Source organism: Engystomops pustulosus, chromosome 7 (genome assembly GCF_040894005.1).
Source record: "Engystomops pustulosus chromosome 7, aEngPut4.maternal, whole genome shotgun sequence".
NCBI lineage: Eukaryota > Metazoa > Chordata > Amphibia > Anura > Leptodactylidae > Engystomops > Engystomops pustulosus.
In genome coordinates this window covers 63,487,856-63,510,764 of record NC_092417.1, presented here as the reverse complement: position 1 = coordinate 63,510,764, position 22,909 = coordinate 63,487,856, and the positions used below count along the sequence as shown (strand labels likewise).

General features: G+C 41.9%; 1 protein-coding gene across 2 annotated transcripts; it reads right to left on the bottom strand.

Moving 5' to 3' along the window:
• Window positions 1-22,381, bottom strand: WDR20 (WD repeat domain 20). 2 transcript variants are annotated; one of them, XM_072116209.1, is made up of 4 exons: window positions 22,021-22,380; window positions 10,314-10,496; window positions 8,377-9,654; window positions 1-1,008 (listed from the first exon to the last, which is right to left on the bottom strand). In XM_072116209.1, exons 1-4 carry the CDS (start codon window positions 22,267-22,269, stop codon window positions 955-957), a joined length of 1,764 nt encoding a protein of 587 aa, XP_071972310.1. In that variant the 5' UTR covers window positions 22,270-22,380; the 3' UTR covers window positions 1-954. The 2 variants fall into 2 exon arrangements, with proteins under 2 accessions (XP_071972310.1, XP_071972311.1); XM_072116210.1 differs by lacking the exon at window positions 8,377-9,654 and having other exon boundaries at window positions 22,021-22,381.
• Window positions 22,382-22,909: the final 528 nt, after the last annotated feature.

The window sequence follows — 22,909 nt, the reverse complement described above, 5'->3', positions numbered from 1 at the left end:
TCATATTAATATGTATCTTTTAATTAGAAATCACTATTTTCATATAATGAAAATGACTAGTGTAATGATCAAAACCCCTGCAGCCCACCACTCAATTACATTATTTATACATATCATACATAGGCATTAGAAACCACAATATTAAAATAAATGTTTAATAGGTACAAAGGAGATTTATCTTCACAACAGTTTCCTTTTTTATTTTTTACCTGGGAATTTTTTTTTCCTTGTTTTTTTTCTTCCATTTTATTTCACCCAAAAGTAAAATTTTCTTGCATTTTAACTTTTTTTTTTTTTTTTTTAAGTGCAAACATTGTTTTATAATTAAACAAAAAGAAAATAAGGACTAAAAATTGCAGCTTCCATCTTCCTGAAAAATTACATTTCAAGTCACTTTAGGAAATGACTCTTCTTTCACATCAAGTGCATTCCAGATGCTTATCTAAACCATCGTAGTAGGTTTAAAAATAATAAAATAAAAATCAGTGCAATACACACAATGGTGAATTAATTCTTAATAACCATCTAATAATTAAAAAAAAATTACTGGGGATTTTCAATAAGCAGACTTTATTTTACATTATATTTATAAAGATTAAATTACATTAAAGTTGAAAAGTATAAAGCAAAGAGGAATGAATGGACTAGTATCGAGTTCCACGGTAACGGCTAAGGAAGTTGTGTTTATTGGAGATTTTTTTTTTTTTTAATATATACACATATATATTCGGGAGGACTAAAGACCAAGCTGACACAGATGCTCTCCCAAGTATATCCTGTCATTTGTGTGACTTTAGTTTTTTTTTTTCCTGTATATTTCTTATTAAATAGAGATCCGTATAGACAGTCTGCCCATGTTCTACTCTGACGCTCTGTGGCTGAAGAGCAGCTCCTGGTTCCTCTGTCCTTACGTCTGCTCCTGTAGTGTGTGTCTCGCTAGCGGTAGTGTCATGGCTATACTACTGTTCCACTTGGAGAATTCGCTTGGTTTTGGGATGATAATAAACCCTGTGGACAAAGCATTTTTTAATTAATCATGAACAAAAAAAAAAAAAATAAAAAATTAACCGAAATACATTCCTACAAGATTTAATAAAAGAATGACAAATATTAGTATTAGTCAAATACATACGAATACTCAGACTCTGTCCAAACCGTGTTGCGGCAAAAACAGTGAAAAAAAAACTATATACTGCAGTTGAACGGGTTGGACAGAGCCCTGTTATAAACCTGGGTATATTCACAGAGAATATTCTGCAGGGGGAGTGCGGGTGTAGAAATTTCTGCCAACAGATCTACCAGTGTGAATATATTTTCTAGTACTCCTTCTGATAGGATGAGAATTTCACATTTGTACTTTCTGCTTGGTGGAAAAGATGGAAACTTGCCACCTGTAGGTCATGGCCCGAGGGACAGAGGTTCCCATGCGGTTTCTGTAGCTCCCAAGTTAAGGTAACAGATGGGCTACACAGTTTCTGCATCTCCTGCTCCTTTCTAGGAGATGTACAGAAACTGCATGGATGATCCCATAATCCTGCCCAACGCTAACCCTAGCCGGCTATAGAGGCTGGGAATAGCCCACTGAGACCAACCTTACATAACATACTTAAACAATGCACATAAAACATGCCAGGGCTTCCATCTCATACAGATTCCCTCACCCAGAAATAGGATAAAACCCGTGAGCTCTATCCCCCTACTTAATACATCTCCCCCAGTAGCCTTTAAGAAAATGGCCAACATTTTGAGCTCGTTCTGTCAAAATCTGCCTTAGATGACTCTTCTATCCCCCCTGTAGTCTCTAGAATGGATCTTGGTACAACCGTCTACCACCGACAGGGCAGCTGTGGGACACAATACATTTAGTACGGGTGGTAGCTCTGGCTTCACTGCCAACTAACTGCCTTCACTAAACGTGGTAATATGGCCACCCTTCTCACTGTGCTCTCAGCATGAGAGTTGCCCCACCTCAGAATGCTGACACTGTTAGGTAGTGAAGCCAGAGCAGCAAGCGGACAGCGTCAGCATCTGAAGAAGAGGCAACTCTTGCCCAGAGCACAGCGCAGCCATCTTACCTCCATTAGTGAAGGGCACTGCACCGCGCTCTCTCAGGAGAGTTAACCCCCTCCTCTGTATTCTGTCTACTCGCTGTGTGTTGGCAAAAACATCTCCATCACTGTATTAGGACAAGCTGGCATGTGTGAAAGGAATTGAAGGAATGGCACTCACCACCTTTGGATCTTCTTTGTGAGTATTTCCTAATAAATGTAACACTAAGCTGTTAGGCAGACAAAAACCACATAGCAGGGAGGGAAGTTTTGTGTGCAGGACATCACGACGGCCGTTTCGCACTAGATAGCGCTTCATCCTGTACGCTTGTGCACAATAAATGGAACACTAAGAAGATCCAAATGTGGTGAGTGGCATCCCTTACTTCAATATCTTTCACACATGCCTGCATTAAAAGTCCTGCATATAAGTCCTACATATGGGGAATAGAGATCCGCACAGTCCTTGGGGATTTTACTGCTCCCGTCAGTCCAAATGTTATAAAAATCATATAAATAGAAGAGTACACACACTTATATTGGAACCTCTGGTACACAAAAATTGAGGCAGTAACCAATCTGCTTCTTTCCTTTTTTGTCTTGCACGGTATTAAAGACAAGACCTTCAGCACAAGGCTGCAGAGAATAGCACCCAATTCATTAAATACCTGCATATTCCTTGAGCTATAATTAATTAACCCCATTTAATATTACCACATTTGACAGTCCATGACGTCTGGTGCAAAACATATGTATATAATAAATCCCCTTTCATTGTAATTGAGCAGAAGAAGTAAAACAGGTAAAATCATAGAAACACAGCTAATTCTTCTGGCTTTTCGTCCCAATCACTTCAATGAAATTACACTTTCCAAATCCAAACTAAAACTACAACATATCCTTCTACATGCACAACCTCACACACACCAGCACTCAGGCTACCTGCAGGAGGAGATGGATGGGAATCCATACAAACATTTTCGGCCCATATGCAGCCTGGGCCATGCATGTGGATAGGACACAAGGGGGACCTACATCTCAGGGGAGAACAATACACGGCTGCCCTTCTGCACAGGTAAGTAGAAACGTCCTCCACTTCAGTGTTCAATGCTTTCAGAATCGGCCATACACTTTAATGGAGGGCGTCACATGCATGGCCTTTAGATAATATATTGATACATAAATAAAATATAATTCCTTGGTTTTCTTCCCCCAGAGCTCCAGCACAGCAGCTCCCAGTCTCTTATGAAACCAATTACATGTGACCACTACAGCCAGAGGTGATGTGCTAGATGCTTCATAGCAGGGGTAAAAACAAGGCGAGCGAGTGTGTGTGAGTAAGAGTGTGCGTGTGAGAGTGAGCTCAAACTCTGCAAGTCCCTCAATGCTGAGCACAAAGAAAGTTATGCGCACTCTGATTTATAGCAGAGGACTAATTTTGTTGTAGCATGCAATAACTACTTACGAAAGAGGGATTTCTTGCTGATCTCTAACTATGCAGATCATGGCTCTAATGTATAAGGAAACCAACCAATAAAGTCTTCCAGTCATAGAGAGGCATAAAAGGGGTTGGCCACTTTACCTCATGTGGTATATATAGTGTGTGATATTTATAGGGGGCAGGATAATAGGTAATTTACCAATGTACATCTATAATAATAATAACTACATTTTTTAATAGTACTGCACTGATTTCTTAAGTAAGGTGAAGCCGCCTGTCTTTTACCTCAAAAAAGCAGAGCAGAACTTTTAAAAGATGTACATTGGTAAATTACCCTTGAGATGGCCTTTGTATTGGGTGCTCTATGGAAGTAGAGTGGCTGGTCAGTCATGTAGGGCCCTCTGCCGTGAGACAACCCATGTGTAACTTGGGTTACATCCAATACACTTCTATACCTATGAGTCAAGTAAGTAGAGATCTATGGTGCTGTATGCAAGGTCCTCAAACAAGAGTCACTAGAGTCATCTTTATGTACCCGTCACTGGAAGGGAAATATTACATCAACTGCTAAATACATGAAAAGCATAAAAAGACCAAGGTTACAGGATAGTTATAGTAGATTGGTTCTAGAAATCAGTCTAAATAGGTCGAAAAGTGTGAATTCGGAATGTCCCACTAGCATTACAGCAGTTTGTAGGGGCAAAGCATATACACACGTCCCCCCTAGGACAAATTGTCCTTTTTTACCCAATAAGACGCTTCTATTAGAAAACTCATACGTCAATGGAAAAAGGAACACACTGCAAAAGGAAGGAAAAACAAACCTATTCTATGCAATTACCAGTGCCTGGGCTGATGGGATGGAGCACATATCAGGGACCCATCAAACTATCCCCAACTCATGCTCCACCCCCTTGACCCTTGCACCATATTTTCTCATATCAATCACAGTTTTGCATTTAGAAAAAGTTATGAACATGGCACTTACCTGGACCCAGGCTCCGACCTCAATACTCTAGATCTGCACCATTTTTGGTACTGCATACTCATCTTTCAGAAACATTTGAAATTTTATTTTTTGTGTAGTTCAGCAAATTTACCTCAATATACTTACATTCAATTTGCTTATATTTTGTTTTGTTTTTTGTTTAAGATATTGTAAAATAGATTTTCCTTTTACCAACCAGCAGCTCTCTCCCCTCCTCAGTATTCACTTATACATAAAAGCATAAAAATGAAAAACAAGTACAAAAAGAGTTTACAACACAAAGCTAAGCTCATACCACTGCTAGTGGTGTCCGTTACCATCAGCATTTAGGGAAAGTCGCCTTCCCTTTTAATGGCTTCAAAGATTTACATGAAATGGAAAAAAAATACTGTGTATTCTGCAGGCAACATGCTATAGAGCAGGAGGTGCGGTGCAGAGCAGAGCAGAACAATATAGTTTAAATCTTGCCCATCAGTTATTTATAGTGCAAATAATACTTCAGAAATCTACTAATTTGATCCTATTATATATTAAACAGAAGGTGAAAGGAACATTCACCTTCCCCATTACAGAAGAACATAATGGAACCAGGGTAGAGTAATTTACAGATTCATACTTGCAAGGATTTTAGCTGGTTTTAATTCAGGTATGAAGCCAAAACCAGGGTGACCCTAGACAGAGATAACATATGATAGAAATACTTGCATCCGTTCTGTGTCTCCGATCACTTATGCATCAAGTTCACAACAACCGATGCAAAAATCTGAGAGAAAATCTTTCAGCCCTCCTGATCTATAACATGCTGCCTGCAGATTACACGGCATCATCAGGGAAGTATTGTGTAGATGTGGAAATACAGGCACTAAGTTATCTGTCGTAGGTTACTGACACATGGTTGGGGCAGCTCCAGGTATTTATGGGCCTTGGGCACTGTCTCAGATGACATCCAGTGCTCTTCACTTTAGGCTTGATAAACATGGGAAAATGTTCCTCAGAACACTGGAGCCTCTCAAAGGTTCATTGATTTTAGCCAACATTTGCCAAGTGAAGGGATTGGTTTAATTCTGTGCTCCACACGGCTGCGGCCATGGAAGGTGAGGGTTCATCAGACTAGATTTCAGCCAACAGACAGCATTGTTATCTTTTACACTTTTACAGGGGGTAGGAAAAAAAACAAACAAACCTATATTAGCTATTACAACATCTCAACAGCTGCTCCCGTCTACAATTGGTTAACATCCCACTATGGGACATTGCTAACAGAGGAAAATCATTCTGATAAAAAACAAAAAAAGCGCAAAGTAGGCAAGTGTTAAACTTATGATAAAAAAAAACACAAAAAAAAAAAACAAACATATCTGTGTCCGGTCTGACTGACTGGATTTCATGGAGCGACCACATTGCAGAGAATGGGACTCTTAGTAATATCTGCTGGCTGTGCACCCTAGTGATACATGATGCAAGGAGTCTCTGTTATCTCTGCAGTCATAACAGTTTGGCGCTGCTGTTCTGCAAGGAAAGCGGAGACTCCTTGCATCATGTATCACTAGGGTACAGATTCCCATCCATAAAATCCAGCCAGTGCGCGGACTGAATGTGGTCATGTGCTTCTAGAAGGGACCAATATTCTGAGGATTCAAAAGAAGAAAAAAAAAAAAAAAAAAAAGTCAGAACAGCACACTCTAAAATTTAGTGATATTTGTAACAAAAAAACAGGGCCAAACCCCATCCATAACCAATATTAATTCATATACACAATGGGGACAAAAGGTCACTGCTTTCCAGGCGCTTAAAGGAAATCTACCATTTTAAAATGGTCATTCTAACCCAAACATACTTGTACTTAGGGGTAGATTAGCTGATGCTGGAGGTGGTCTTGATATGGCATAGAAATCCTTAGTTTCATCCAAAAATCTATTTATACACTAGCCAAATGACCCATTTGGTGATCCTGGGCCCCTGACACAGTTTGCTCGTAGCTTGGTCACTTGCATAATAATGCAAGTGTCTTGCGTGCTTGTAAGTTCTCCCCCCACCCTCCTGCTTTGTAGTGCGGCCGTGCATAATGAAGATACAGTGCGCATGCGCCATTGCTCTCGAGAGCTCGGTAGGAGGAAGGGTGGGGGGGAGATCTTACAGGCACGCAAGGTGCGTGCATTGTTATGCAAGTGGTCGAGCGCCCTGTGTCAGGGGCCCTGGAGCACCAAACGGTTTCCTTTTGGCTAATGTACAAATCGATTTTTGGATGAAACTAAGGGGTATATTAGCGGATCCTGGAGGTGGTCTTCGTATGGCACAGAGATCCTAAGTACGGGTATGTTTGGGTCCAAATGTCCATTTTGAAATGGTAGATTTCCTTTAAGTGTCCATTACTATACCATCAAATGGCTTACAGGCCGTATCTAGCTACTTTTAATTTTTTTTGCACATATCAGAGATATGTTGTTATCTTTAATATATAGGAGGGGGGGGGGGAATACCCTTAGAATTATTGTTCTGGTCCCTTTTAAGCTCAAACTTGTCTCGTTTACTAAATTCAATTTTGTTTCTTCCTTATCCTAAAATTGGGTACAACTCAAGACAACAAACAAAACCACCAACCCTAATGCCTCCATGCCTGCTTATTTGACATTTCTGGCCTCATAGTAGGATCTGGAGTCACACAAAGCTACATGAAGAATTGTGGCAATTTTTGCTTGGACTACCAAGTGACATGTCCCTCAAAGCTCAAGCTAACCCCAAAATATGTTCTTGTTTGGATAATGATCCAAAAAAGGACTGCAACAATACGAGAGATCAAGATGCAGCCAACAGAACTCCAAATGCAGCTCTGTATGCGCTAGTCATACAAGATCATGCAAGTCACCAAAGACAGAACAAGATAGAAGATCACACGATAGGTGTGATGTAGATGCAGACATGAATCTGCCCTTCGAGTATTTAAATTCTAGGACTGTCCATTATGGTCTCTGGTGCCAGTCTACTAGGGCGACCGTTAGAGCTGCTACTGCATATTGCACAGCTATAAAAGCTATAAGGTGAGAAGGACAAGAAGAAACCTTAATATAAACGGCTATTGAACTTTTTAGAAATATATTATAACAAAAAAATAAATAAAAATATGTTAAAGTATCACTATGATTTTTATTTTTGGGTTTCCCAGATTTGTGACCGGCAGAACTATCCATCAAGTGTTAGAAGAAAGAGTTACACACTAAGAATGCTAAAGAAATCAAGGTAACCGTTTTATTTACAGAAATACAGATCAGCTGTATCGGATAAACTTGTGTCCACGATGACTTCGTTTCTAGATTGACTCGTACACTTTTCTTCTTTTTTTCACCAATACATTAACAAGTGCCTCTGTATAAGCAAGCTGGGCCACGTTTGGTCCCCCCCATAATCTGCATGCCTCATTGCCCATTTACCTTATCTGCCTAAACATTGGTTGGGAGATCATACACTTGGGTATCGCAAACATTGTACAGTGCTTCTGGTTAATTTTAGTGTTTGTGTTTTTTCGTTTCTCTTTGGTTGGCACATTATGCTTCGATATAACATGTAATTTTTTTTTTCGTTCCAAAAACATACGATTTTTGCCGTGGCAAAATTTCAAATGATTCAAAACGGTATGACATGCAGTAACCAAAATATGTCTCGAAATTAAACAAAAATTACCAGCTGTCTACACTGAATGGAAAGAAGTGTTGGAATCACCCAACAGATTGCAGCAGACCAATCACATGCCCACTGCGGAGGGTGCCACGGTGTCAGCCCAAAAAAATAAGAGACACAGAAGTCCATGGGCCAAAGTGACAATCTCCTTGGTGAGAAGGTGACAGGTCAAACATGAGCAGTCATATTCTAATCTTGATGCAGCATTAAGGATTAAAACTTACCACTTTACCAGGCCTTGCCCATGTGCAAATAAATCCTTCCTGACAAGCAGTGACTATACAGTCTTCAAGAAAAATAAGCACAGTTAGTCTTTCGTGTGCTATCTTTTTACAGATAAGAGGCTCTAACAAAGGGACATCTTCCATCCTAGGACAGAGCGCGGTCCCCAACGTTTTAGCAGGGTCCGTTTTGTTTTTTGTTACTAGGTTTAGTTTGTCGCTACTCTTGCTCGATATATGTCCCATACTGTGGTTCCTCTTGTGGTCTTTGTCGTGATGCCTCTCCTTACGATCATGAATGGACAGGGTGGCAAACTTGCTGACTCCGGAGGCAATGGCACTGTCTACGCTGCTTTTGCTGCCGGTGTTGGACACAGCAGAGTGGGGAAGGCTGTTGGACCTTGGAAGAGGTGGAGGTATGGTGTTGCCTGGGGTCGTGATACTGTTGCCGTTACTTCCTGGGTTTGCAGGACCACTTCCTGCAGGAGGACTCGTGGCGTTCATGACATTGGTATGTGTCCTTGTTCTCGACAGAGGTTGATGAGGAAAAAGGATGTCTTCTGTAAGGTCCCATAAACAGAGTTGCGTATCTTGGCCTACTGAACCAAATCTATAAGTCACGCTTACTGGACGACTGTCAGTGGAGTTCCTTTTGGACAGTCTGGACTGAGTACTGTTTGCCCTATCTCTACCAAAGCTGATTAGTTCTTGAAAATCTTCGTCACTTCCACTAAACTCCATAGGGTCAGTCTCTTCCACACTGGTGGTATTTGGGTCAAACGCCACTACGCTGACCCAAGATTTGTGCCCCTGACCTCTGGCTATTACACGACAGTCAACAAAAGACCAAACAGTCACCAAATCGTCCTCTCCACCAGTTACTATGTACTTTCCATCTGGGCTCCAACACACACATAGGAGTCCACCAAAGTAGCTTTTCATAGTACCATGCAACTCCACAGAATCGAAGTTGAACACACGTAGAAAGCCATCTTGGCTCACACAGGCTAAGAATTTCCCATCTGGGGAAAAAGCAAATTCATTAAGGGCTCCCTCTCCGACAGTCCATTTCAGTAGAGGGTTTCGGGTGGACTTGCTCTTGCATGTATGAACAGCAAAGCTTTCTCCTTGCTTAAGTAGCTGATAATGGGGTGCCGTGGTTCCACAAGTATGTTCCACATTATACAAGTACATGTTCCCACTGGAATGAGCTACAAGAAAGAGGCTTTCGGAGCCTGGAACCCATTTTACACAAGTTACTCTTGACTTGTCTATTAGTCTCTGTTGAAGACAAGAGAAGTAAACAATATAAACACAATAGATATTATCAACATAGACTTCACTCCAAACATACATGTATTATCAGTAGCATTCTAATGTCTAGGGCCCCAACCAATCCTAAAAATAGAGGGCTCGGAGCAAGGGTTTAGCGCCGGTTCCCTTTATCGCTGCACAGTTAAGTGCCCAGGGAATAGTAGCGAGTTTCTTACACTCGAATGGCTGCTGTTCTGCAGATCATTGCACCGCAGGTGGCTGGGGGCTGCTATGCTGTCACTTTATAAGTGATAAGGAAGATAGCGCTTCCACCGGCAATAGGCTGGACATTTACAGTACACCCATACATGGCAGATTTGTTGCTCAAGGAAATTGCTGAACTCTGAAGCCTTTCAGAAGGGAGCATTTCTAGCCAACAACTACAGCAGCCTGTCATGTGAGCACTCGCCGAGCTAGGATGAAGCTGCACTGATCCTGACATCATTGCTGAATTTATTATTTATTAACTTAAAGAAACAGCCACGTCTTTCATAAAGAAGTGCAGTGCTGCAATCTAAGCTCCAGGTAGACAGGGCTGCTCTATGAAAAGGTCAGCACGTCTACTGTACACCATCAGCCCGAAATAAAATCTGCACATTAATATCATTGATCCTATCCCCACTTACCTCCTCATTGAATAGCTTGCTGGTCTCCTTCTTAATGGGGTCTATGAGTTGGACCTGGCCAGCGGAGAAGCCGACCAGTAGAGAAACGCTCTCTGCTGTTGCGGTGAGATGATTGAAGTCATGACAGGTGGGCTGCGTCCCTTTGTAGATCCGCTTGTCTATTGGTTTGCTCAGATCAGCAGCCTGGAGAGAGGGGGCAGGAAACAAAACATTGATTTATCAATAGTTTTCTATTGTTACTTGGTAGCTTATAAGTGGCCATGTACATAGGGGATACAAAACAATCCCTCATTATTCATTTGAGGGCACTTTTTATGGAGCATTTCCAGCAGTGAGGAGGAAGTAACCAGACAGGGAAAAGTTCCATTAGTTTGCAGTTTTAGAGCGCAGTCAAGGTCAGTGCTGCAACATGTGAACATTGCTATGGAGATCAGCAGAGAGGAAGGGGGAGGTCTAGGTACACAAAGCAGGTGAAGCATTGCCTTAAAGGAATACAGCCAAAGCACTCATTGCCTTTGTTCCATATAACACGACCCGCTGTAATCTAACCCGGTACTTCCGGAAACCTGCACTATTGATGACACCAATGGGACAATCTTTGGGGATTTTAGCATCTCATTGAGACACGGCTGGAGAATATATAGTATATATATTTATTGAGGCTACTTTTCAAAACGTCTGGTTCCAAGCTGATCCCCCAAGAGGCGCTGTATGCCGCAATGACACTAGGCGCAACCCGACAGAGATGTTCTCATCTGCAGCCCGTCATTGGAAGGAGCAATCATCAAGAACAAAGCTAGAAGGGAAGATCCGTTCTTAATTCCAAATTCATTTCATGTAAATGACTCCTTGCAGTAATCTGCTTATAATGCTCCCAGGTCCCTAAACCTCCACGTTGTTAATGCCTTCTGCAAATCTACAGAACAGGAAAGATGAAAATCCACTGGATGCTGAACACTAATCGGATTTCACATCACTGGGGCAGTCAGAGGCGAGGGGGGGGGGGGGCTGTCAGCATTTCTCCTTTATAAAAGCTGCCAGAATCAGAATGTAAGAGAGGACCCCAAAACTGGGACAAGGTTTTTAAATGACCCCATTCGCACTTTATAATGGGGAGGGGTGCACACAACTACATCTACAAGTTGTCCATTTGAGTTTTGCACAGCCGTATCTCCAACTCCACATCTACCCCAGAGTTCTGCTGGTCATCGGCTACATGTTGCTGTGAAATAGAAACGCTCTACCATCTTTACCATCATGAGGTAAAGTGGCCAACCCCATTTACAACACCTTTCTTCACCGTTCAGTCTCCTTCAGTCGTCAGCCATATGACCAACTTGTGTAGCTGAATTTGACACTTAGAGATCGCCCATAATTGAATTGCCAATGGGTTAATTGCTTGTACCCAGAGCTCCCACCCAGACCCCAGAGTGACCCAGATAATAGGCATAGAAATTGCTGGATTTGTCCTATAAGGCCACCTGATCCCAGGAATCTGAGCTATTGTTAAGAGCGATTGTCTTCCAGAGGACCATTTTTTTCTGTGAATAGCTATATAACAGTCTGCAAGAAAAATCAAAAGCTTCTCTCCATCTACAGAGCCAAAGTATCTATACTCCCTGGGCACCAAGCTGCAGTCTCAATCACAAGTCTCTTGTATGAGTCAGCGCCATAGCAGGTGCTGGTGGCCGCCTGAGCAGTAGCCGCTGACACAAGTGACGCCATCAGACAAGGGGGAAAAAGCTTCACAGCTGCTGCAAAGTCAAAAAATTACCAATTATAGTACAGAGATATTAGAATACCTGCAGTACATCACTGTAATAAGAGGGAGAACCAGCAGAACAAACACAAAAACTTTCAAGCAGAAGTGTCTAGAAGCAATGAAACGTAAAACCGCGCTCATGTTTTATTCCTAAATGAATAAACGCTGACAAAGTGAACCATTGAGAGGTGACCAATTACACCAGGGGCATCAGCTTTCAATACACAAAGGAGATTAACCTTTTAATTCTGCAGCGAGGCAGTGACCGGGTCCTACACTAGCTGAAGCAGTCACTTCACTGGAGAAAAGCTAGTGGAATCAACTTCTGTTACTTCGGGTCCTAAATCACCTTAAAATACAAATACACATACTGGGGGAGTTCTCAAAGTGCTCTTTACTTTGTATATCCCTGGAAAATAAGCAATTTACAAGATAATGTCCAGCTGTAATATACATGGCAGCAAGTTGAACCATCGAAGGGGAAACCAAGTATTACTAGTCTCTAGGTTCTTGTGCCCGTACTAAGGGGTAGGAGGGGAAGTGACAATCGGCTATCGGACACTCGGAGCCACATACATCACCAGACCTGCTGAGCTCATTTTTCATAGTCCACTGCTAAACTTACATCCCCACAGTGTAAAGCAGAAAATAATCATTGTGAAGCCATCTGTACCACCCTCCCGTCTCCAGGATCTGGCCGGCAGCATACGCCCAGATTCCGTTCAGGTGTGCCACCATCAATGCCATGCCTGATGCCACAACAGAATGGACTGTTTAATGACAACAGAGCTGGAAAGAGGTGACAGTACAGCGTGTAGGACATCTACCAAAGACAAGGATTCAAACATGTAACTAGCATTAAAATTATTTAGAGCACCATTAGTGCAGGGAAGAAGGGTTGTATTTGGGCCCGAGAAGTGCGCATAGTAATAGAATGAAGCTGAAGGTCCTGTGAGGAACGGAGATTAATGGTGGACGGTATTGGCTGATGAATTCAGAGATATATGAAGGGAACAGGTTGTGGTCGGCTTTGCAAGTCATGGTTAGTATTTTAAGTTCTCTGTGGTAACCAGTGGAGAGACTGGCCTTGGGGAGAAGAAGAGGACTATTCAGACAATGTTACAGTGTAGTCATATGACCAGCTAGACAAGTCATGGCCAGCACTACAAGGACAATCCCCTTTAATAAGGGCATCTGCGTATTTCCAGGAGGAATAACAGAGAGAAAGCACAATGCAGAAGTCTTAGCAAACGACTCTCCGGCATTACTGCTATAGTAATAAACTAGACACGTCAGGGCAGTGACCACTCTGTACAGTGAAGAAGCAGCTATGGACGGTCACTGGTAGACATAACCGATGACCCCCAGGAGTGTACTCATGGACAATGTGTTCTGGAGGTGTCAATGACCTCTCTGGCTGCCACTATCCTTACCATCTACTGGATTCTGAGAAGAGAATGAATGAGAGCAGCAATGGAGGATTACCCAAGACAAGCAGAACCTCACTCCAGATTTATCAACAGTGATGCAAACTGCACTACGTGACAGTACTTCTCCATTGTGGTAGTCACTACTGGGTTTGGCTTCAAATATTACATAAGAAATACCTGAAATGTTTAAAACATGCCCCAAAAGAAAGAGAAAATAAGTCTGAAGAGATGTATCGTGGACACCCAGCTGGTAGAAAATTGCTGCTTTCACATTGCACATTGAAACAGCTGAAGAGAGGGGATCTGCCCAATGAAATTGATGTTAACATTTGTGTTTGCAAATGTTAACAATCTAGGCAGATCTCTCCTCAGCTGGAGTATTGCGCTTTAAAACTCACTGAAAAAGCCATGTGTGAACACAACCAAGAGGTTCTAGTTAAATAGGGCCCAGAATATTAATATAATACACTGTTTCAGGTGCCATACCCGCCCTGAGGCCACATTCAAAGTGGAGTATTGAGACTCCACTCACTATCATAAGTATTCCCATCACGTTTAATACTAAACACGATGGAAACACATACTTAGCCTCTTATTTCTAAATACAATTCAAACACTGCGTGTGAACTCCTCATACGACTAGGATAGCCATTCGGCAATAGAATAAACTAGAAATTCTGCAAGAATTAGAAAGAAGGTTACTATTGCAATTGGTGGGCAGAGCGCAACCTAGCACAGGGGTGACAAACCTTTGCCACATGTGAGCCCTGTAGGCACCCAGGCTGTCACCCTAGCATAGAGTTAACCAGACAGGACTCAAGGCCTCCTGCAGTCCATGAAGCCCAGGACACGTCGTGCTCCGTTATATTTCCAGACACATACCCTGAAAAAAAGTATACAGGCACAGGGCACCAACCCCTCCACACCCATATCAGGGCTTCTATGACAAAAACTAGCATACAAGCATTGATAAATCTCCCCGTGTGTTCATTGTTACAAATTAGAGCATGACCTAGTCTGACTTGTTTTCACCGACTGTCCAATAAGAAAAAAATTGGACTGCATTCAGATGACATCATGTGGCGCTTTGAAAAACAAATATTTGCTAGGATACATTTTTGAAATGGATCCATTTTCCTATAAATAAATTTGAAGAAAAAAAACCCACATACATATATATACATACACACTAATATATATACACATATATACATATATGCAATGTGTTTTAAATTCCACCAATAGTGTCTTTTTATTGGACAACTAGGCAGTGCCCTGGCATAGACTCCTGATGCAAGCTGTACCAGACCCGAGTTCCTGTCCCGGCCCAGTCACACCCACTCGTCATGCGGTGGGTGCACAGGCAAGAATATGCTATTTTATCATGGATTGTACACTAGAAAACTAGCGGACAGGACATGGTAAATTCCCCCTTCTGAGATCCAAGAAGGATTTGAATTGGCTGTAAAAAAAAAAGGAAACCCATCAAGAGGTAGTGTTCCTAGGAGCAGATGTTCCCGATAATTAGTCTATATCAATGTGCTCCCAATCAGCCGACAAACTATCAAAGCGGATTCCAGCTTTTCTACAGAATAAAAGAAGCTGGACTGTCAGCATATCCCATTTATATAGTGCCATAAGACGGCATGTGTAGCCACAGCACACGTTACCTCTGCAGACAAACGACAACTCGATTCAATGCAAATTAATTAATGGTTTTCTAAAGGAAATAACTAACTGTATAAATTATATAGCAAAGTAACTAATGAAAGTAGAAATATATTTATGCCATACAGTGAATGGTGAGAATTAGTGGGGTAGAGAGAAAGTCCACAGAATAGGGTCTAACTTACCGATTGGTGGGAGTCTCATTGAGGAGACCCCCACAAATCCCAAGAATGGGTGGTTCAACGGAGTCCGATGTACCTCCGCCTGACCCCTAATGCAGCATACAGCCACGCAAGTTAGTTCTGCTCCATTCACCCCCCCCCATTCTAGTGATCTGTGGGGGTCTCATCACCGAGACCTCAACCGATCAGCAAATAAAGGCCCTATCCTGCGGGAAACCCCTTTAATATAATAAGAACAAGACATATTATGGATGGCATTCCATATTCAAGCCACAATTTTTTTTTTGCACAATTCTGTGTGCCAAGAAATCACTTTCTAATCGAAAACTTATTATACATGGTACACTAACAAAAAACAAACAAAAAAAGAAAAAAAAAACAAAAAGGTGCATCTAGTCCAATTTGTTTTTTTTTTTACTTTGTGACATTGATATAATAGTCAAATAGAAAATTGGTGTTCTCTTTTAGCTAGTGATCACTTTTCTGAAATCCGTTATTTTATTTCAGTAGCTTTTTTGCTACTATTTTCATTCCATAATAGGAACAACCATTACAGCAAATAAGTCCGATACTCTGAAGTGTACTGGAATACAATCAAGTGGTACCACGCTCCCTTGAATTTCCAAAGGCCAATATGATTTTTTTTTTTTTGGGGGGGGGGGGGGGGGGGAGACATTATTGCCATTTCAGGGGAATAGAAGCTAATAGGAATACCACAAAGGACTTTATGTGTACTTCAGAGCTCTGTCCCCAGAGTCATAAGTGGCTCGCCTGACTGGTCTCGAGGCAAGTTTAAGTGCTTTTGGGACAGTAAACCAATTACCCATTAGGACGTCGGGATGGTTTCTTGTTGCAAATCACTGTAACAGGTTCCATTTAAGAATCAAATTCTTCAAAACGTCACTTGCTACACACCTTAGTACATGCTGCATCACTACATTGTAGCGTTAAGGGTTTTAATGGGGGTGGCCATTTAGTCAAAAAAGATATCGGAATAAAATTTCCCAAAATGGCTTCAATGAAAACTACAGGCCGTCCTGAAAAACAATCACACAGTTTATTACCACAGCTCCTTAGAAAGCTTATACGCACAAGGAAACGTTATGGATGCACAAATGAGAGGAATATGTGTCTTATTGTTATTGTGATACAAAGATCCCATCTAGACATAATCCCATACACCCATATTAAGAATGGCTGGACCATTGTACAATCCTGCATCACCCATTATTCCTCATTGTGACTTCCTACAAGCAGGGCCCCTATTCTTATTGTTTCAGCTGATTATGTTATTGCTCTGTAACGTCTTATTGTTCCCCATGACAATGACGGCAGCATGAATGAAGGTTTATTAGGATTGAGCAGCCATTTATGACCTAGGCACACGCAGACATGACCTCACGCATCGCGCTTTGATCACGGCAGTTAAGTTGATCTTGCAAGATTTTTTTTTTTTGTTCCCCTACAGAACACACACACCCATCATTTCCTGGAAGGAACGAGAAAAGTGTCAAAGGCCTCGGACTCAAGTTACAAGAAATGTTTGACATTGAGATTAGAATATGCAGAGCGGCCTCCTACAGGTGAGACACAGAACCCCCTCCACCTGTGGAAGTTTCTCCTGTTCTCCTGCGCTCGGTCAAAGGCGGTCGTAACACTTCCAATTCCCAGCATGTTCAAGAGCCACAACCTGGTGAACTTCCCCACAGAACAGAAGTGCTGACACTAACACTATTTGCAGGTTTCTTTTTTTCCCACAACCAAAAAACAGATGGTTGTCAAAAACTGGATGGCAAATTACCAGGTCCCCAGCAAAATCTTAATGTGTAAAAAACTGTACAGGCGGTCCCCTATTTATGAACTTACAGACGACCCCTAGTTACAATCGGACCTCTAGATGTTGGTAAGTTACTGTACTTTATCCTTAGTCTACAATAAACAGCTGTAACAGGTATCAGAGGTGTCTAATCAAGCTTTAATGTTAATCCTGGTTCTTATGACAATCCAACATTTTTAAAATCCAATTGTCACAGAGACCAAAAAAATTTTGTCTGGGGTTACAATAATAAAATATACAGTTCCGACTTACATGCAAATTCAACTTAAGAACAAACCTACAGAACCTATCTTGTACGTAACCCAGGGACTGCCTGTATATGCTCATGTATAAGCCGAGGTTTTTAGCACAAAAAACCCCACTTACACAAGTCTACATTAAAAAAAAAAAAAAAAAAAAAAAAAACCACACCTTACAGCACTCCCAATGTTCCCTGCGGCTCCTCTTCTTTCTGCGTGTAATAGCGGGCAGAGGCTCGTCCATGCGCTCTGCCCACTGATGCTCACTATGACATAAGCAGCGACACCGCCGCATCATAGTGTGCATCGCTGGGCAGAGCGCATGGACGAGCCTCTGCCCGCTATTACACGCAGAGAGAAAAAAAAGAAGTGGAGCCGTGGGAAGCATCGGGAGTCCCGGAAGGTGAGCATGTAAATGAATTTTATTATACGCCGATGGGGTGCAGGGGCCATTTCATAACTGGAGGAGGCTATGACCAATGCATTTCCCACACTAGGCTTATACTCGAGTCAATAAGTTTTCCAAGTTATTTGTGGCAAAATGAGGGACCTCAGCTTATACGTGGGTATAGAATAAGAATAATATTGCCTTCTGTGGATGTCAGAGGACCACACATGTGAGAAAGTAGTACATAAAAAAGAAAAAATGCCAGAATTAGCCCATAAATATAATGTGTCACTATACCATCAGTGTAAATCGCCCATAGCACACAGATGTAAAAAACACTAGTCTGTATACAGCCTCACGATGCACACAAACACTTTCATCCTTGTGCTACCCAACCAGATGGCAGACAGGAACGTTCCTTTTTAACCCCTTCCCGCTCCATGCCATACATGTACATCAGTATTGCAGGGTATTATAAAGAAGGAGTGATCGGATGATTACTAGTCTTGTTATGCAACATGAACAAGCAAAGGAAAAAAAAAACTAAAAAGAGAAAGCCCTCATATGGCCATATTTATGGAAAAACATATTTTATAGCTCACAAAAATGAAGAAACTATAAACCAATATATCCAATAGGGTAACTTTTATCTTTTATCTTTTGTGAATCTGTACATTTTATGGCTAACTGAATGCATTACTGACAAAATTAGACCATTCTAAAATTTCACCTCCATTTTGTTTAGGTTAGGGTCAAGAAGATTTCCGCAAAAAAAATAAATTGGTTCTGAAATTTCTGTGAAAATCAGTGTTTGTATTTTATGACAATTTTTTACAAAATCTGAGAATTTTTTTTAAATGATGAAAACAAAGACACAAAGGGAATGTTAGGAACTAATTTGGGAAGTAAAACGGTCTGAAAAGGAGAGAATTTAGAATTTGAAAAATAAAAGCAAAAACATATTTGGTCTTAAAATCATTTTAAGTAAAAGAGTTTAAAAGTAATTTATGGAGCGCTGGCATAGTCACCGTCTCTCTCTGGAAATTTTGTGCATGCACGATAACACCTCCTTGCGCAGTTCTCTCTGTCGGCAGCGCAAGGAAGTTCAACCTGTTGCTTCATACAATCAGTGATTGATGGGAGTCCCTCTGGATAGGGGAAGAAGTAGCATCAGGCATTGCCTTATAGTGATATTTACTAATGCCATTATATCTACATGAACGGGACAGCGTTGTGCCCCCCCCCCCCCCAAAAAAAAAAACATAATTGACGCAGATTTGTAAGAATTGTTGGTGAATAGACCAGTGCAGAGTCCACAGTCATATTCTGCGCCAAATAATTAAAGCTGGGTGTTTTATTTTTAAGAAGTTTACAGCAGCTATTAGTTAGTCTAGTTTAGATCAGAATTTTCTGTTGCCCCGGTTAGGCCACGCAAAAAGAAAAAACAAACTACTCCAGAATTCTGCCATGTTGATGAAACTCTCCCATTATGCTTTGTAATATACATGTATATAAATATTGGAAAATTAAATGCAAAAAAAAAACAAAGACAAAATTGTAAACACAAAACAGTATATAACCACCAGTAAGAAAGGACATATGGAGCGCATCAGTAATTTAGAAAGCTCTCAGATTTGCTTTGATGATGTTGAATGGCTAGGTTTGGTTCTGAAACTTTACATGTAATTTTGCACATTTGCCTAGAAAGCCATAAACACTGAGGCCCGATTCATATAGAGCAGTGACGGCGAACCTATGGCACGGGTGCCAGAGGTGGCACTCAGAGCCCACTCTCTTGGTACCTGAGCCATCACCCCAGGGCAGAGTTCGCCTGACAGGACTCAAGGCCTCTTGTAGTCCCAGACAGCCCTGGACCCTAGAAGGAAGCTACAAAGATAATCCAAACTTCTTTTTACTGTAATGGTGTCCTCATGTGCCAATACAATTTAAACATGTGACAGAACAGGGAGTAATAAGTTACTGCTTAAATTGGCACTTTGCGAAAAATATGTGGGATTTGGTTGTAGTTTGGGCACTCTGACTAAAAGGATTGCCATCACTGATATAGAGGGTCTTAAAATGGAATACAAAATTTGCCTCAAATCCACCAAGAATAGATATGATGCAGCTGTAGAAAAAAAAACAAAAACAAAAAACATGAACCATTTTGACGAAAATTGTGCAGACATACCCATTGGTAAATGAAAGTTTGAAATCTGGAACACTAAAGAGAATTTATCCTTTTCCAAAATCATCCATGTGAACATACCCCAAATATCTCTATACGGTTAGGCTCAGTTCACATTTTTGTTTCTGCAGCAGTTCAAAAAAACAAAAAAAAACAAAAAAACTGATTACTAAAAATGTGAACTTCAAATAAACTCACAGTAGCCCCAAGCCAGCAGCATCTCCCAGCATGCTCTTCCACTGAGCACCTAGGCTTTTAATAGAAGACAGTAGAAAAGCACCTGTTACACCTGGTCCAGGTCATATGACCACCCTTGTTCCAGGACAGTGAGGTCCACGTGTGAATAAATAAGCCTCTGATCCCCAGCTATAGAATTATAGTATATTATATCAAGACCCAGGAACTATAACCCCCAACACACTGTAGAGGCAACACACAATTTTAACAGGTAACAGCAAAATACACGGTCACTGAGCAGATACCCGATAGTGTTATCCAGGACTTCATGTATATCTCATGCAGGTGCCTGGGAATAGTAGCTACACTGTGGTCCTGGATCTTTGCACAAGCATTAACCAGCATTCCAGTACTATCTGAGGATCCCTGCAGAGATTATTAACCAGTACTACAATGATATCCCAGAATTCCATTCAGTATAACTGTTTAGGATTATTAAATAGTAATTTCCTAGTATCCCAATCTATAAAGGTGCTGGTAATATTCACTTGTACGTCACTAGTATCCAGAACTGGCAGCTCCCTAGTATCCCAGAATTCCATTCAGTACAAATGCTTGGGATTATTAACTGGCAGCTCCCTAGTATCCCAGAATTCCATACTGTATAAACACTACCAATGGTTAACCAGTAGTAAAATAGTATCCCAAAATTCCATTCTGTACAAATGATTGAGATTAATAACCAGTATCACAATAGTATTGAAGAAATCCATACTATACAAATGATTGGGATTACGCTCCATAGTATCTCAGAATTCCACACTGTACAAATCATTGGGATTACGCTCCATAGTATCTCAGAATTCCACACTGTACAAATCATTGGGATCACTAACCAGTAGCTCCCAAATATCCCAGAATGTGATACTTAGTAGGTGACTGACTAGGAGCCAGTAAAGTGTCAGTTTTCTCAGACAATACAAACCGTTGATGGATCTGGTCTAGCTATAAAATTATCCTCTGATTACTAATAGGTAGCTCAGTAACCAATACTTCACCAGCATCACATCAATCTATACTGTGTAGGAGCATGCCAATAGTAGCTGAGGCTGTGTCAGTGACATGCCCAGCCCCTACAGTACTATGATGGGGAATAAGCCAATGCCTGATCTGCGCAGCCGGCTAGTAATACTAACAAGGGCTCTGCTACTATTAAAGGGAGGTTTTACATTGTTAAATAGATATAAGATTTGCCAAGAATTGAAGGATGAGGGTATTAACCAGTTAGTCACTGGTATCTCCGGTGATCATAATGTGCTGGTGTCAGAGTATACTAGCCAGTACATCACCAGTATCCGGTCTGTGGTGCCAAGGAATATTAACCAACTGTGTGTCAGTTACTTAACACATTTCAAATTACTCAAAGGACTGGCAATATTATTCTGTATTGTGCAGACTAATGACAACCAAAGAATATTAAGTATAGTAGAACATAGATGCACACACAGGTGGATGGGAATACTGCAGAGTAGCCTGGCTAAGGCTGTGCCCCCCACACCACAAGGGTGATCTACTGTATTCTGCACCCATGGTAAGCCAGCATTGAGCAGGGGCTGCTGTGCCCGCCCACAATAGGGTGATGCCCCATCAGGATGGCACAAGAGCTGGGTACGGGAGCAGTGCCCTGTGTGCGGGGTGTGGAGGCTGTCTCATGTGATGACAGAGACTCCATTGAGCAGCAGTGTTTTGTAACCTGACTCTGCAGTCACACCGCCGCCATTCCGGCCCAATGTGACAGTCCTCCGCCCGGCCCCGCCCCCTCCCGGGTGTTATTACCTTCCTGACGCCTTTATAAATGTAGAAATAAAGCTCTCGGCCCACATTGAAGCAGATCCTGTCCCCGTTACCAGACTGATCGTTGACGTTGACGAATGAAACCTTGACAGGGTTGGAGCCCTGCGAATTAAAGGGCACCCGGTTGGGGCGGCTGTACTCGGAGTGAGAGAGGAGCTTATAGAGGCCTTCCCGGGTGGTGAATTGGGTCTTAATTTCGTTCATTTCCTTCCCTCCTCCCTCCGCCGCCATCTTGGAAAGCAGCTCTCATCCTGCCAAATACCCGGATCTGACCGAGCGCGCATGCGCAGGACAAGCCCTCAGGGGGTTCGTACACTACAGCGGACAACCTCTCCTCTGAGTGGGCGGGGATCGCGTGACGTCAATAGCTACACAGCGCATGCGGGCTTGTGGCAGGGTGCACGGTCCTGCAGTGTTTAGTCAGCGCCCTCTGTTGGACATTTTAGAAACTGTATGTAATTGGCATCTTCCTGCTCATTACTTGAGCCTTGATGTGAGGTCTCTAGGGCTCAGGCTCATGTGATGTCTTCTATCTGTTGTGCAATCATGTGAAGCATGAATCAAGCAGTATATTCTTGTTCGCTGTATGTGGTAGTGTTGGGGACTTCTAAGTATGCATCCTACATAGTGGTTTTCATAATGTAACTCATGTAACTGTATGGGGCGCTGGACATGAGGTGCTGTCTCATGTCTTAAAGGACACCTACCATCAGTTTACTGATGGTCAATGATCGGCACCCCCTGAAAATGCGGCGGCGGCTCTGATCGAGCAGGGAATCTCCCTGCAGCCATTTAAATGCCTTGGTCGTGCTGACAGCGACATTTAAAGGGCCAACACCTGTGATCAGAGCTTGTATCGGGTTAAAGGGGG